Below are 16753 nucleotides of genomic sequence, written 5' to 3'. Positions count from 1 at the left end.
GTGCTCCCTGAGGAATAGGGCTCCACTCCAGACCTTGTGGTTAATGTGATCTAGCTGTGGGGAAAGACTGCTGGGCAAGTCCACCCAGACCCCTTCCAGAGGGACTGCTGCAGACTTTAGGTTTGTCAAAACTTGGGGAGCAGAGTGCTTGTCAGGGATGGTGGAAGGGGTTGGCATCAGGAAGATGAAGGGCATAGGGTTCCCAGAAATGACAGAGTCTAATGCTGGAAGCAGAGCAACTCTTTGTTCTGCACCAGCCCAGCTCCTTCTGGTTCTGACTGACCAGCAGGGTCAGTTAGCAGACCTTGACTGCTGACCTCTTGGCTAATAGAGGGAGGGACTGGGAAGGCAGTTGTCAACTATAACATCCAAGGGTCCAGGCTCTCCTCAGGGAGCTCTGATCCTGAGTATTAGGACTAATCTCTCCTTGGGTCCTGGGTGCAGGTCATCATTTACCCTTGATTTGAGGAGTATTCAGGGGACACCTGAACCCATCTATTCTAGGGACCCAAATGTGGGTAATCCCTGAGCAGAACAGTACTGGGTTGAGCATGAGAGTGGAGATAGGAGGCAGGAGGTATGGGGGGACGTGGACTGCGGTCCAGAGATGCATCTCTGAAGGGCTTGGAGTGCTGGGAATGCCAAGCAGGTGATCAGCTTAGGGGGATGATCTGAATTAATCCTCATAATCCCTGGACCCAGGACTCAGCCTCCCTCCTAATCCCATCCCAGCAGATCATCCTCTCTGAGGACTGATGCAGCCATTTATCCCCATTTACCCTTATTTCTAAATACCTAGATCCTTTCATTAAAAAGAAAAAAAAAGAAAATCTTTTAAAGATGCATAAAGTACAATACAGAAAGTAACATAATAAATATCCATGCACTTACCACTGAAATTTAACAACTGTTCATTTCTTGACACGTTTGATTCCGATAGCCCATCTATTATATATTTACTTAAATATATGTATTTACAAACAATGGACAACATATTGTCACTCTGGTTATTTAACTTATATGCAGAGTATATCATGTGAAATGCCGGGATGGATGAATCACAAGCTGGAGTCAAGATTGACAGGAGAAATACCAACAACCTCAGGTATGCAGGGGATATCACTTTAATGGCAGAGAGTGAAGAGGAACTAAAGAGCTTCTTGATGAAGGTGAAAGAGGAGAGTGAAAAAGCTGGCTTAAAACTCGACATTCAAAAAAACAAAGATCATGGCATCTGGTCCTATCATCACTTCATGGCAAATAGATGGGGGAAATGTGGAAACAGTGTCAGATTTCATTTTCTTGGTCTCCAAAATCACTGCAGATGGTGATTGCAGCCACAAAATTAAAAGACACTTGCTCCTTGGAAGAATATCTATGACAAATCTGCTGCTGCTGCAGTCGTGTCCGACTCTGTGCAACCCCATAGACGGCAGCCTACAAGGCTCCTCCGACCATGGGATTTTCCAGGCAAGAGTACTGGAGTGGGTCGCCATTGCCTTCTCCAATGACAAATCTAGACAGTATATTAAAAAGTAGAGATATCACTTTGCCGACAAAGGTCCATCTAATCAAAGCTATGAATTTTCCAGTAGTCATGTATGGGTGTGAGAGTTGGACTATAAAGAAAGCTGAGCGCTGAAGAATTGTTGCTTTTGAACTGTGGTGTTTGAGAAGACTCTTGAGAGTTCCTTGGACAACAAGGAGATCCAACCAGTCAATCCTAAAGGAGATCAGTCCTGGGTGTTCATTGGAAGGACTCATGCTGAAGCTTCAATACTTCGGGACTTGAGCGAAGAACTGACTCATTTGAAAAGACCCTGATGCTGGGAAAGATTGAGAGCAAGAGGAGAAGGGGGCAACAGAGGATGAGATGGTTGGATGGCATCACTAACTCAATGGAAATGAGTTTGAGCAAACTCCAGGAGATAGTGAAGAACAGGAAAGCCTGGCATGCTGTAGTTTATGGGGGTCACAAAGAGTCAGACATGACTTAATGACTGAACAACAACAAACAATAGACAATACTGGTTTGCGTGTTTTAAAAATATATTTATTTTTTAAATTTAATTAATTTATTTATTTTACTTTACAATATTGTATTAGTTTTGCCATACATTGACTTGAATCCGCCATGAGTGTACATGTGTTCCCCATCCTGAACCCCCCTCCATCCTCCCTCCCCATCCCATTCCTCTGGGTCATCCCAGTGCACCAGACCTGAGCACCCTGTATCATGCATCGAACCTGGACTGGCGATTCGTTTCATATATGATATTATACATGTTTCAATGCCATTCTCCCAAATCATCCCACCCTCATCCTCTCCCACAGAGTCCAAAAGACTGTTCACTACATCTGTGTCTCTTTTGCTGTCTCGCATTCAGAGTTATCGTTACCTTCTTTCTAAATTCCACATAATGTGTTAGTATACTGTATTGGTGTTTTTCTTTCTGGCTTACTTCACTCTGTATAATAGGCTCTAGTTTCATCCACCTCATTAGAACTGATTCAAATATATTCTTTTTTAAATGCAAACATTCATGCTGTTTCATATAGTGCCACTTCATAAATTTTAACTGCTGAATACTGTTTCATGGTTTGAATATACCACAATTTATTTATCCATTCCTCTGCTAGTGGGCATTTAAGACATTTTCAGTATTCCAGATCATAAGCAATGCTGTGATCAATAGTGCTGTGTGTGCCTCTTTGGCATATATGTAAGCACTTCTCTAAGGTAGATACCTAGAAGTAGAATTTGTGGATCATAGGATACATGCACCTTAAACTTTACAAAGTATTGCCAAATTGTTCTATGAAGCAGCAGGACCAATTTACATTCTACCAGCAGTGGCTTTCAGTGCTTGTTTAGATTAACGAACATATTTATAAATCTCTTTGCTCATCATTCCTTCTTGAATTTCATGCCTTTCTTTTTATTTCAGTTTCCTTCTTATGAAGTATATCCTTTGGTGGCATTTCAGAAGTCTCTGAGTGGCAAACATTCTCAGTCTTTGTGTTAAAAGATCTTTTATTTCAAAACACAAATATCCTTTGGTGGCATTTCAGTGCAAGTCTTTGAAAGTGAAAGTGAAAGTTGCTCAGTCATATCCTACTCTTTGTGACCCCATGAACTGTATAGTCCATGGAATTCTCCAGGCCAGAATACTGGAGCGGGTAGCCTTTCCCTTCTCCAGAGGATCTCCCCAACTAAGGGATCAAACCCAGGTCTCCCACATTGTAGGCAGATTCTTTACCAGTTGAGCCACCAAGGAAGTCCAGAAATACTGGAGTGGATAGCCTATCCTTTCTTCAGCGCATCTTCCTGACCCAAGAATCAAACTGGGGTCTCCTGCATTGCAGGCAGATTCTTTACTAACTGAGCTATCAGAGAAGCCCAAAAGTCTATGAGTATATAATATATATGTGTATATATATATACACACACACATATATATATATAGTGTTCTTTTCCTCATGTCTTTTAACTATTCTTTCATATCTTGTATCTCATTACTCTCCCCTTTCCCCCCTTATTTTGAACACTTTCGTCAGCCTCATCTTCCAGTTCATCAATTCTCTTTCCAGCTGGGTCAAGTCTACTGTTTAATGCATTGAGTCTTTAGTGGTGTATCTTTCATTTCCTAAAGTTTTGTTTTTTTTCCCTCAATGAGCTGCTTTTCTTCATAGTGCAATATTTTCATTATTGTTTATTTTCTTGTCTTTCATCTTTAACACTTTTAAGAAAACTTATACACTGCTTGTCATATTTTTCTATTATGCACCGTTCTTAGTGTGTTAATTGTCCTGTCTGCTGTGTCTGCCAATTCTTCCTTATGATGGATTGCTTTCTTGTCTAGCTTTTAATATTTTCTTATGAATTCTTTTTCAGTAGGTGTTTTTGACTTGTCACTTTTTAGTGAGATTTCCATTTATTTAGTGAGATATACCTTGGGTTATGAAACATGCTTGGAGAGCTCTTTCCTGCTTTCTGTGGCTGTGTGGTATTCCTAGGGATTCCTGTGGTATTCCCAGGGAGTCCTGTGGTATTCCTAGGGATTTTCCTAAACCAATTTATATTGAATTTCTTGGCTTGAGGATTCAGCATCACGCAGATAAACCCAGAGGCAACACAAGCATCTTCTCAGGCTTGGACTTCAGTTTCTCAGAGCTGACTTATATTTCTCCCCCTTTTTCCTCTGCTTCCTTGAACTAGAGTGTGCCATTTTTAGTCTTCCTGCCATGGATAAGGTAGATCTTCGATGTTCTAAACTTTAATGTAGAAGGCTCAGTCCCGGCCCTTTGTGTCTGCTGGGCTGAGGGGACATAGCCTAGAACTGAAAGCAATATATCTGTTATCTGTGTCTGAAATAAACCATGGGCTCCTGTGATAGCTCTTTTCCTTCTTCCCCTCTCCCTTCTTTGTTTTGTATTCCTTTTTTCTTTTCTTTCACTTTTTGGCCACACAGTGAAGTATATGGGATCTTAGTTCTCTGACCAGGGATTAGAAGCAGAATTAGAAGCAGAATCTTAACCACTGGATTGCCAGGGAAGTCCCTTGTATTCCTTATTAAATTCTGATATCTGGAAATTTCAAAGTCAATTTTGCAATTGTTCATACTTTAGTTTTTAAATTCTGTTTTATGCAATATTTCTGTGTGTGTTTTAGGGACACTAGGTGAAGGGAGAGCTACGTTAGTTCAGTCTGTCACGTTGTCAGAATTTCCTTTCTAGATTCTCTTTACCTTTAGTAGTATTCCTAATAATCCCTGTCGGTAAGGTACATTATAGTTTGCAAAGGGCTTTCACATACAGTTTCTGATTTAATCCTCCCAACTTTGAGAAATGAATATTATTGTTCCCATTTTACCAAGAGGAAAGCTGAGACTCCAAATTGTAACTTTGATCCTAGCTTTTGGACTTTGAAGCCAGTGTATTTTATAGCTTGGATTTTGCATGGTGGGTTTGCCTTTTCTTGACCTCCAACTCAGACCCACTCCTCAGTCCTGACTCCCTGCTCTTTCTCTGAGGCTGAGAGGCTTTCTGCCTGACACAAGGCAACATTTTGGCTCTATAATCTTCTCAGGTTCCCACCTGGAGCCTCAGTGGGAATAATGGGCTATCTACAGGACATGGCTAGTGGGGAAATTGACTGGCAGCTTGTCCTGAGTCCTTTATTCATTCACCACTGCATCATCTCTGCTTCTAACTTTAGAAAAGGCAGGCAGTGTGTACTTGTGTGTGTGGTGGAGAAAAGGGAATGGAAAAAAAGAAAAATCCAGGAAAAATAGGGCTCGTCCGGGATTTGAACCCGGGACCTCTCGCACCCTAAGCGAGAATCATACCCCTAGACCAACGAGCCACTGATGGTTATCCCTTGCCAGATGTGCCTTCTCTGCCACCTCAGCAGCAGCCACAGTCTGTGGTTCCTGCAAGAGTTTCTTCGTCCAGGCTGGCTCCCAGCCCAGGCCGGCTCCACTCCAGCAGGCCTCACCTCTCAGCGCTCTCTGCTCTTCCCCAGCCCACTGCAGGGACTGTTCCATCTTCCCTGTGACCATCCAGCTCTCCCCCAGGCTGCCAAGTGGAGTTCATGTGGTGCTGCTGGGGAAGGGCAGAGAAGGGGCCAGGCTCCCCCAGCTGCCCTTGTGAGAAGCCCAGGGCTGAGGGGAGCCAGTTTGATGTCTCCCGCACCCAGAATGAACCATTCTTCTTTCTTATCTCATGATTAGACCACCAGAAAAAATCCTCCAAACTCATCAGTCTCCTAGATGGGGACTGAGAAACCTGTCCTCGATCACCCTTGATTAGGTGATAGTTGCTAAATGACTCAGTTTCTTCATCTGTCAGTTGGGGAAGGAACACTTGCCCTGTCTCACAGGGTCATTTGAGGATCAGGTGAGAAAACATAAGTGAAAGCACTCTACAGGGACTTCCCTGGTGGCCCAGGGGTTAAGACTCCCACTTCCAGTGCAGAGGGTTGGGTTTGATCCCTGGTCAGGGAACTAAGATCCTGCATGTCTTGTAGCCAAAAAGCCAAAACATAAAACAGAAACAATAATTGTAACAAATTCAATAGACTTAAAAAAGAAAGAAAGTATGCTGCAAACTGTAAAGTGCTGGAAAAGGAAAGGAGTTATAATGATGTAATCTGAGAGCAGGGAAAAAAATACACGCTAGGAGAGCTGCCACTTAATGCTTACGGTAGGGTGAGCAGTGTGATCTGTGCTTTACAGCTCTTTCTTAACTTCATGGCAGCCTTGTGAAATAGCTGTCACCCCACTGTAAGAAAATGAAACTTGGCAAAACTCAGCTTACAAGGATCACATTTATCTGAATCCAAAGCCTGTTTTAAACACAGTACACATGCTACCCAGACTTTCTAGAAAACCAAAAATGGGAATACATTCTGTAAATACACACATTTCCTCCCTCACCCTGGCCTGCCCTGTTCATCCCATCCAGGGAGGCTGCAGGGACGAGCTGGCCAATCAGCTAAGGGTGGCCAGGGTGGGGTTCTTCAAGATGGGGTTCCCCAAATGAGAGAGAGGGAGGAGGTCACCCCTCTAGAAACTGGGGCCTTGTAGGAGACCCAGGAGGCTCCGGCACGGCACCACACCCATCACATCCCAGGACGCTTTCTTGCTTCCAGGGGTGGGGCTGCCCCCTAGGAGGCTGGGAGCTTCTGGGGGAACAGAGATCTATCTTATTGATCTCTGGATCTAGGCTGGCATCTGGCACTTGGCAATACTGCTGACAAAACAAATGACTCCCAAGCACTTCTGTGTGCCTGGCCTTTGGTAAGCACTCTATCAGATTAATCTCATCTCACCCTCACAGCACAGTTGCTGCTGCAGATATCTCTCAGCAAATGACTGTGGAATAAATGAGTGCAAGAATGAAGAAAGAAAGTCAGGGGTGTACACAAAAAAACCCACCAGGGGCAACAGATACTCACTTGGTAAAAACCATAAGCCTGAAGAAACCCTCTCCACCGTCCACATAAAAATAGGCTTCCTAATAAACCACCCTCTTTTCTTGGATAGGAGGAAGAATGGTTCTCACTTTAGAGAACAGATTGGCCAACATTCCTTTGTACTCAGGGGATCAAGTTTTATTATCTCCATCCAGGAGTGTCTGGACCAGATGACTGACTCAGCTAACTAGTCATGGCCAGAGAGAAAATCAACAGCTCATTTATTCTCAAACCAAAGGGACTTTTTTGGGTAATTGTTCCCCAGCTTCAAACTGGCTTATAAATAAAAGCCACTCAACGCGTCATTCCATTACCTCAGTATGCATTCCCTAATTGTTTCTCTCGCTGGGTGTGCCAGGGAGTGAGGTGGCTCCTAGTAAGGGCTCCAGGGGGACTTTGTGGAGAATGTTTCAGGGCTGAGACTGGGGTTGGGTCCCAGCCCGGGCTTCTCTCTGGGGGAGGTGATGGAGTTTGAGGCCAGATCCTTCTCAGTGTGGGCGGTCTTGAGCAGTGTCCTGCCTAGTCAATACCAGTAAACCCTTCTTTGCCCAGAGCCATAAGACACTCTTCCAGTCCAGCGTTTCTCATGATGTACTCTGCATATAAGTTAAATAAACAGGGTGACAATATACAGCCTTGACGAACTCCTTTTCCTATTTGGAACCAGTCTGTTGTTCCATGTCCAGTTCTAACTGTTGCTTCCTGACCTGCACACAGATTTCTCAAGAGGCAGATCAGGTGGTCTGGTATTTCCATCTCTTTCAGAATTTTCCACAGTTTATTGTGATCCACACAGTCAAAGGCTTTGGCATACTCAATAAAGCAGAAATAGATGCTTTTCTGGAACTCTCTTGCTTTTTCCATGATCCAGCAGATGTTGGCAATTTGATGTCTGGTTCCTCTGCCTTTTCTAAAACCAGCTTGAACATCAGGAAGTTCACGGTTCACATATTGCTGAAGCCTGGCGTGGAGAATTTTGAGCATTACTTTACTAGCGTGTGAGATGAGTGCAATTGTGCGGTAGTTTGAGCACTCTTTGGCATTGCCTTTCTTTGGCATTGGAATGAAAACTGACCTTTTCCAGTCCTGCGGCCATTGCTGAGTTTTCCAAATTTGCTGGCATATTGAGTGCAGCACTTTCACAGCATCATCTTTCAGGATTTGAAATAACAGCTACCCACTCTAGTATTCTTGAATAGCTATCCACTCCAGTATTCTTGAGGCTTCCCTGGTGGCTCTCAGATGGTATAGAATCTGCCCACAATGTGGGGGATCTGGGTTCAATATCTGGATCAGGAAGGTATTCTCATCCCCTGAAGAATGGGAATGGCAACCCACTCTAGAATTCTTGCCTGGGAAATCCCATGGACAGAGGAGCCTGGCAGGCTACAGTCTATAGTGTCACACAGAGTCAAACACGACTGAGCATGAAATGTGTTTTAGCAGTTTTAGCTTCTTTGCCAAGAGCCATAAGACATCCTTTCCCCATCCACACACTTCCAAATGCCTCCAAGATGGTGGGGTCAGGGAGAGGATCGCTTTCCTGGTGGCAATCCGTTGGCATCTACCGTGCGTTGATTTCCAAAGTGACTATGGCCTGGCTCTAAGCAGTAGGAGTTCAGGCCCTTGGTGACTCATTTGTCTCTGCATTTCAAGGCCAGCAGATGAAATTCTCTAGGGAGAGTCATGACTCTGCCTCGGGGTGGGGATAGGGGATGGGGGTGGTTTCTGTCCTTTCCTCCCAGATATGAGGATGGCATTTGTTCAAGTAAACCTTGGATGATTTCTCATTTTCAAAAGAGCATGTGTGAACCTTTCCCTTATCTCACCACTTCTTTGGAGAGTGACCGGTCAGTATTTAACAGACAACGTTGTCACAACACATCATTTCAAGCTCGTTGTCACCTCCTATGCAGGAAAAACACAGCAAAAAGCAAACGCTGGTTGCTTCTGGAGAGGGCAATTGGGAGCCTGCGTGGGAAAGAAATGTATGTTCACTGTATATTCTTTTGTACTTTTTGAATTTTGAGCCCCGGGCATATACAATCCACTCGAAACAGGAATTAAACGATAAAACACTAAGTGGAGAGAAGCAATGATTCAAGCCTCCAGAGAGTTGAAATGTCTTGTGGATCAGAGCAGCCTGGCAGACCTGGTATTTGGCCCCCTGGGGAATGGTTCTGGTTTATGTCCTGTTCTGAATCATGCCTTGTGTGGAGCCTATACTTAAGGTGCTAGTCAGCAGCAGACCCGGGCCAGTGAAGCTGGTGGTTGTGCTACTCAGGAATGTTGTTAAGGACCTTGTTTATTATATCACACCGATGTCTCCTCTGTGAACCCCCCTCTTTGCCTCTCATAATCTGAAGAATGGTTAGTTTGTGTTTGCTTTCTGGACATTGAATTTTGTAAATGGGGCCCCTGGGGAAGCACGAACATGTGGTCCATCAATAGCGAGCTCCCGGAGTAGCTGTATTTCACTCTCGCCCCTGAACTTGCTTCTGTTGTTTCTCTCTCTCTCTCTTTTTTTTTTTTGCTTTCACATTTGATTAATAATTTCTCATTTACCCTATATAGTTCTGTAAGCCTTCCTTAAACTATCTCTGGAAAAGGTGGGAGTATATATGAATACACTACTAAGGACAATAGGGGGATAAAAACCCTGAAACAAATCAGAAAATCTCCTCTTTCACTAGGGCTTTCTTTCTTTCTTTTTCTCTGGATAATTAGAAGTCCTAGAAAAACATAACTTCTCTTAATTCTTTTCCATTTGATTCTGGGCATTTATAAGTTCAACTTGAAATCACCGGTTCTCAATTGGAGGGGAGAGGAGCAGGGGGCAATTTTGCCTTTCGGGGGGCCATTTGTGCCTGGAGACATGACTGGTTATTATCACGGGGGTGACAGTGGTGCTCTCATCATCCAGAGGCCAGGGATGCTGTTAAACATCTTCCATTGCCCAAGACAACCACCCTCCATCCCGGTCCCCCCAGATCATCCAGTGCGGCGGTAGTGCTGAGGCTGAGAAAACCCTGGTCTAAATGCACCTGATGTGATATTCTGTAAAGCCTCAGTGTATTGTCATGTTCCTAAATTAATAAAATAACTCTAAATCTGAAAAGGGCACAGTATTATATATTAAATATACAGTTGCCCTTTAAATACACAGGGGGATTGGTAAGGACCCCCTGCAGACACCCAAATCCTCTGATGTTCAAGTCCCTTATATAAAATAGCTTAGTGCTTGCATATAATCTCACACATCTCTTGGATACTTGAAATTATCTCTAGACTACTGACAATACCTAATACTTATAATACCTTGTAAATAGTTATAAATACAATGTGAATGCTATGTGAATAGTTGCCTGCATAAGGCAATTTTAAGTTTGGTATTTGGAATTTTCTGGAATTTTAAAATATTTTGGTTGACCCTTGCAGAAGCAGAGGGTCCACCATACCTAAAATGTCTCCAGTTTTTATATCATTACCCTTCTCCTCTACCAGTTGTCCTCTCCTTAAAATCTCCCCTCCTCCTACTCCATGGCTTCAATGACCGGAAATTTTTTATCCCTTGCCAGTGAGACTCTATGCTTGAGCAAGGCTCGGTTGGCCTGAGCCCCACAGGGGCATCTGCCTCCTTTTAACTGTGGCTGCATTGTCCTCAGCTGGGCCCATTGCCCCTTCTTCTGATGTGGGGTGGAATAGAGAGGAAGACACTGTCTGGGAAGTTGTCAGGACAATAGAGGGAGAGGCTAAAGATGCAGCCACTTGGCCTGAGGAGTGGGAGTAAGAGGCCTCTCTTACCCATAACGGTTGGACTGACAGCCCAAGCCCAGGGGCTGCCCTCACGGGCTCCCATCAGAACCAATTGCAGAGGTGGGTACCTCAGCAGAGCCCTGCTGACAGCTGAGGTGGACTAAGTCCACTCAGCCCAGGCTGACACATCGCTGCGTGCCCTGCCCAGGGATGGGCACTTAGAACACTGCCTTCAGGGGGGCCTCTGGCCCTGGTCTTAAGGGCCCAGGGCACAGAATATGCCAACTCAGGCAATCTAGTGGGGACCAACTGGCCTTGCAATTCCTGGACAGTTAGCTGGCTTTCACCAGGAACCTCTGCGAGGAATCCTACCTGTGGGTGAGTGTCTGTGTGCAGCGTGTGTCTGTGCTCATGCACACGTGTCCCTGTGTGCCTGGAAATGTCAGCCTTTCAGAAATGGCTGACATGTCTCCATCTAGTATTTCTAGTTCAGGATTCAAGGGACAGATTTTTGTCCTAAAGTGTGGTTTTCTGGGAGTTTCAAGAGTTTCAGTTTCTGGAGAAGCTGAAGTCCTTGCTTAACTTGTCTAACTTGGAAGGAATCAAACATAAACGCTTTGTCTCCTGCAGTAGGTAGCAGCCCATATCTCTGCTGAGCTTTCAGACCTCCAGCTCTTGCCTTTTGCTAGGCTCCTCAGATTCCTCCAGCATAGCTCAGCAGTCGTCTTAGGATCTGAGGGGAGTTTATATGCAGATTTGAAGGCTTCTCCTTTCATGGCTTCCTTCATTCTCAGAAACCCACCTTCAATTTCCAGCTGCTCTGGAGTCCCAGGCTCTGTCTTGTGACTCTCCAAGTCAATAAAGGCTGGACTTTGCTTGAGGAGTCCTAGCTGGTCATTGCCCTTTAGATGGGGGTTGTCCTTAGGGAAAATCCATTTGCATGTAGATGGTAGGTGGTTCCTTTCATTCAAGGGTTGAGTCCCCTTTATTTTCTGCCTGTTTTGAGGATACTTTATAGTGCTTTCAAATAGTTTTTTTTTCATATTTTGTCCAGAGTTTATAACTTTTATCTCTGATGGGATTCATCTGATCCAAATGACCGCCATTACCGGACCATCCTTTCACTTTTAACTTATCTATATATCTATAGTCTACTGAGGTTTGGAAGAAGATACACTCATAAAGGCTGAAGTGTAGTGTTGAGTATAAGTGCAAGCAGAGCTTTAAGTATTTTATTTATTTTGGCCACTCCATGTGGCATGCAGGATCTTAGTTTCCCAACCAGGGATCAAACCCGTGGGTGCCCCCTGCAGCGGAAGTGTGGAGTCTCAACCACTGGACCACCAGGGACGTCCCCACGCAGAGTTTAGAGTGGAGCTGGGGTCACTGGGGTGGGCTTCTCAGAAAATCAGGCTAAGAGCTGGGCAGGTCTGGGATGGGCAGACAGGAGGAAGTCTGGCCGCTGAGGCACTGCTGAGTTAACGGCAGGGGCAGGTGTGAACGTGGTGTGAGAGGGACCACAGCACACCAACCTGGACCTGGCTGGGGGAGTTCTGAGCAGGAAAGATTCCATCTCTGGGGAGACTCGCCATGAAGAAACTGGCAGCCTGGGATGCCTTAGACCTCTAGGCATTGTCGAGTTGCCCCTGGACTGTTCCATGAAGGCTGTTCAAGAACTCTCTCTATCCCTTACCCTTTCCTGCAGCCTGAGGCTGGCTGAGCCCAAGACCCCTGGAGAGGGAGACTTAGGGGGCACCTACCACAATGGGGCAGATGGTGTGTAAACACCTACATGGATGTAGTGGTGCCTGAAGTGAAACAAAGAGGCTTGCCTTCAACAGTTCCACTCAAAGGGAAAAAGAGTGGTGGAAGGGTCTTCATTAAATATGGGTCAGCATCTCCCTACTGAGTCCACCCTTATTTATTCCAGCCTGCAGCATCGCATATGTGGATTCTGTGAGCCCAATCTTTTATCCTCTGAAGAACACACAATCGGCTTTGGGGCCACAAAAGGTTTAGGTGGGGGTTTGGGGTCTCTAATCTCAAACTTTGTCCTTAGGAGGCTTAGGATCAGTACTGATCTTTCAGGGAGCCCCAAAGTGGCTTTGGAGGAGAGGGTCTTTGGCAGGTGGGGGAGAAGTGATGGGGGAGGATGATCTATAAGAGGAATCAGAGGGGGTGGGGGACATCCCATGAGCAAGATGTCAGAGGAGGAGGAGTTTCTTCTGTTCAAGAACATCTCCTTGGTGGGGCCGTGGGATGGACCTCAGTACCACCTCGCGCCTGTCTGGGCCTTCCACCTCCAGGCAGTCTTCATGGGTTTTGTCTTCTTTGTAGGGACGCCACTCAATGCCACGGTGCTGGTGGCCACACTGCGCTACAGAAAGTTGCGGCAGCCACTCAACTATATTCTGGTCAACGTGTCTCTGGGGGGCTTCATCTACTGCATCTTCTCTGTCTTCATCGTCTTCATCACCAGTTGTTATGGGTACTTCGTCTTCGGCCGCCATGTCTGTGCCCTGGAGGCCTTCCTGGGCTGTACAGCAGGTACTGCAGGCGAAGGGAGCTGGAGAGATGGGAAGGATCCTGCTTCAGGGTGGGAGCCAGGGGCCAGTCTGTTGGGTTAGAGTGGACCCCTAAAGAGGAGTCTGGGGGGTAGAAGTTTGGTGTTCTTTTGAATGCTGAGGTAGAGAGCCACCCAGAAGTCTGAGCAAGTCCCAAACTCTATTTCACTCTCCAGTCCAACCCTTCCTCTCTGTGCTTTCTCCACACCACCTGTATTCCACTCTGCCTGCCAGGATGAGTGGAGTTGTTTACCCCATTATCCGCCCATTTCATCACAGGTCTGGTGACAGGCTGGTCACTGGCCTTCTTGGCCTTCGAGCGCTACATCATCATCTGTAAACCCTTCGGCAACTTCCGCTTCAGCTCCAAGCATGCCCTGATGGTGGTCGTGGCCACCTGGACCATCGGTATTGGTGTCTCCATCCCACCCTTCTTTGGCTGGAGCCGGTGAGAGTGCAGGGCAGTTATGCTGACTTAGCTAGAAGCTCAGGTTCTCAGGGTGGGAAGAGTGGGGTATGGTCATTGACCTCTAATTTTTAAAGAGCTGGAGGAATAGAGAAGGGAAAGGGCTGTGGGAGACAAGTGCTAAGGTTTACTCTGTGGTTGGAATTGCTAAAGGTTGGCTAGTGAGGACAGAAAGTACCCTCTGCCTGACATAACTCTGGGTTCTAAGCAGAGAACACAGCCCAGGAATCTCAGCTCCCACTCTACCAATTCTTGCTGTGAGCCTCACGGTGAACAAGTGCTTGGTCCCTTGCAGATTCGTCCCTGAGGGCCTGCAGTGTTCCTGTGGTCCCGACTGGTACACCGTGGGCACCAAGTATTACAGCGAGTACTATACCTGGTTCCTCTTCATCTTCTGCTACATTGTGCCTCTCTCCCTCATCTGCTTCTCCTACTCTCAGCTGCTGGGGGCCCTCAGAGCTGTGAGTGGCTTTTGTGAGGGTCAGGGAGGAGGGGTCACAGGGCTCTAGATGAGAGGGAAGAGTGGGTATGTGCTCTAGAACACAAAACACCCAGAAATGTCCACAGCCAGGGTGAGGGGTATCAAAAAGCAGTGCAGGAAGCAGGGACAGGGAGATGAGGAGATGAAGAGTGAGGTGGAGTCATCCCAGCTCATGTATCGAGAGATGCCTGTGATTCCATCCAGTATCACGGACTGGAAAGAGAGCTGGCTCCATCTTGCCTTCCTCAATGAAAGGGGAACAGAGGAACTAGGTCAGAAGGTGGGACGGCAGAGACACAATTAGAGCAGATGGCCCCCTTGTTGAAAAACGTCCAGAGACTTGGGGGTTCAGGGCCAGGGAGCAGAAGGCGTGATGTTTTCTGCGCTCTTTCCAGGTTGCGGCTCAACAGCAGGAGTCAGCTTCGACCCAGAAGGCTGAGCGGGAGGTGAGCCACATGGTGGTGGTCATGGTGGGATCCTTTTGTCTCTGTTACACACCCTACGCTGCCCTGGCCATGTATATAGTCAACAACCGTAACCATGGGGTGGACTTACGGCTTGTCACCATTCCTGCCTTCTTCTCCAAGAGTGCTTGTGTCTACAATCCCATCATCTACTGCTTCATGAATAAGCAGGTAAAGTTGTTCTCTTTTTAAACAAATCTGGGGCTGTGCTGGGTCTTTGTTGCTGCCCACAGGCTTTCTCTAGTCGTGGTGAGCAGGGGGCTTCTCACTGCGGTCACTTCTCTTGTTGTGGAGCACGGGTTCTAGGCTCGGGCTTCAGTGGTTGTGGCACGTGGGTTTAGTTGCTCTGCCTACCCCAAATCCTGAATTGAAGCTAATAACCCAAACTCAGACAAATCAAGGAGGGTTCCTGTCTTATAGAGCCAAACACTCTGCTTTGAGATTTTGTTTCCTCAGTTCCAGAAGTGGATTAAAAACTAATGAGGAAGCTCCTGAGTATTAACAGAACTGGCAGTCCTTTCCTAGTTGGGAGCACTTTCTAGTAATGGTGGGTGGGTGGGGGTACAGTGGGGTCACTTTTGACAGTGCTCTCCTGGCTACCCACTCCAGTATTCCTGGGCTTCTTGTGGCTCAGCTGGTAAAGAATCTGCCTGCAATGCGGGAGACCTGGGTTCAATCCCTGGGTTGGGAAGATCCCCTGGAGAAGGGAAAGGCTACCCACTCCAGTAATTCTGGCCTGGAGAATTTCATGGCCTGTATAGTCCATGGGGTTGCAAAGGGTCAGACACAACTGAGCGACTTTCACTTTCACTTCATTTTCCTGGGACGGGGTGCTTTGTGAGGTTTCCCAACAGTGAGGCCTCAGGGTTAGCCAGAACGTGTAGAGATTATTATTGTAGATCCAGGAGTGAGTAGAGTTAGCCTGGACTAGCCAGCTCTCAGGATTGAGAAGACGTATCAATACTGCTCGAGGAGATCCCATGTATAAGGCTATGGGGATACAAAGATCTTTTTTCTCGCATGCTTCCTGATGTTACCTCCTCTGTACTGGTCTGCCAAGGAGACTATCTGTGCTCTTTCCCTCTAGTTCCGAGCTTGCATCATGGAGATGGTGTGTGGAAAACCCATGACAGATGAGTCTGAGCTGTCTAGCTCCCAGAAAACCGAAGTGTCTACTGTCTCTTCTAGCCAAGTTGGCCCCAACTAAGGAGCCATACTGGCCTGTGTGCAGTGAGGACTTTACATTTGAGGACATTTCTACTTTCTCTGTCAAAAACCAAACCACTATCAACATAGAAAATGGGAAGGGGAGTGATAGCAACTTGAGGGGTCAGTTTTCCATTTTCCTACTATTTCCTTGCTACCTACAGACTAACTGCTCCAGCTGGGTCTTCTTCAGACCACCTCAAGGGCCACTGCCACAGTCATCAGCTTCTACTCTTAAGTGGCACAATTTACAGCGTTTGGAAAACAGATTTCTATGTACAAGGCAATTGTAAAGGAGTATGGCTAATTTTTCAGTGTACAGACAGTTATTTTCCTTTTCAGGAATTTTTTTTCCCTCCTGGGGATCCATTCAAAGATGATACATTTTGAATCAGAACGAATTTAGGAAAACACCTTAGAGATGAGACATTAAAAAAAAAAAAAAAACCCTTTAGTAGCTTCTAAATATGAGTTTGAAAGAACTTTCTTATGTTGTCACTGCCAGTAATCGCTATCACTTTGACAAGCCCATAAATGCCTGCACCAGCATGAATTATTCCAGGTGCTTCCTCCCCCTGCCCCGACGTCTCTTATTTGGTTAAACCGATTTATCTGTCTTAAGCTGTGTATTTACTAAAGTCAATAGTTCAACTCCCTTCATGTTCTCAAAATGAATTGGCACGTCTCAATACTGTTTATAAACTATACAAAATGTTCAAAAAACTGTTTTACCTTATATTCTGTCTCCCTACTCCATGTAGGCCTTTTTGAAATAAAAATCAAGATAAATGTGTGTACATTCAGAAATGGCTGTGTTTGGTATCAGACAATTATGTAATG

At 45.9% G+C, this 16753-nt stretch overlaps 1 protein-coding gene and 1 non-coding gene across 2 annotated transcripts; one reads left to right on the top strand and one right to left on the bottom strand.

Annotated features, from left to right (window-relative positions):
- Window positions 1–5293: 5293 nt before the first annotated feature.
- Window positions 5294–5365, bottom strand: TRNAP-AGG (transfer RNA proline (anticodon AGG)). The gene has a single exon. It is a non-coding gene; the product is annotated as a tRNA-Pro (tRNA).
- Window positions 5366–12924: 7559 nt separating this feature from the next.
- Window positions 12925–15914, top strand: OPN1SW (opsin 1, short wave sensitive). The gene is made up of 5 exons (NM_174567.1): window positions 12925–13279; window positions 13576–13744; window positions 14058–14223; window positions 14639–14878; window positions 15795–15914. Exons 1-5 carry the CDS (start codon window positions 12925–12927, stop codon window positions 15912–15914), a joined length of 1050 nt encoding a protein of 349 aa, NP_776992.1.
- Window positions 15915–16753: the final 839 nt, after the last annotated feature.

This window comes from Bos taurus, chromosome 4, assembly GCF_002263795.3.
Source record: "Bos taurus isolate L1 Dominette 01449 registration number 42190680 breed Hereford chromosome 4, ARS-UCD2.0, whole genome shotgun sequence".
In the NCBI taxonomy this organism is placed as follows: Eukaryota; Metazoa; Chordata; class Mammalia; order Artiodactyla; family Bovidae; genus Bos; species Bos taurus.
Note: the sequence above shows the minus strand (reverse complement) of the source record. Positions and strands in the feature narration are given on the sequence as shown.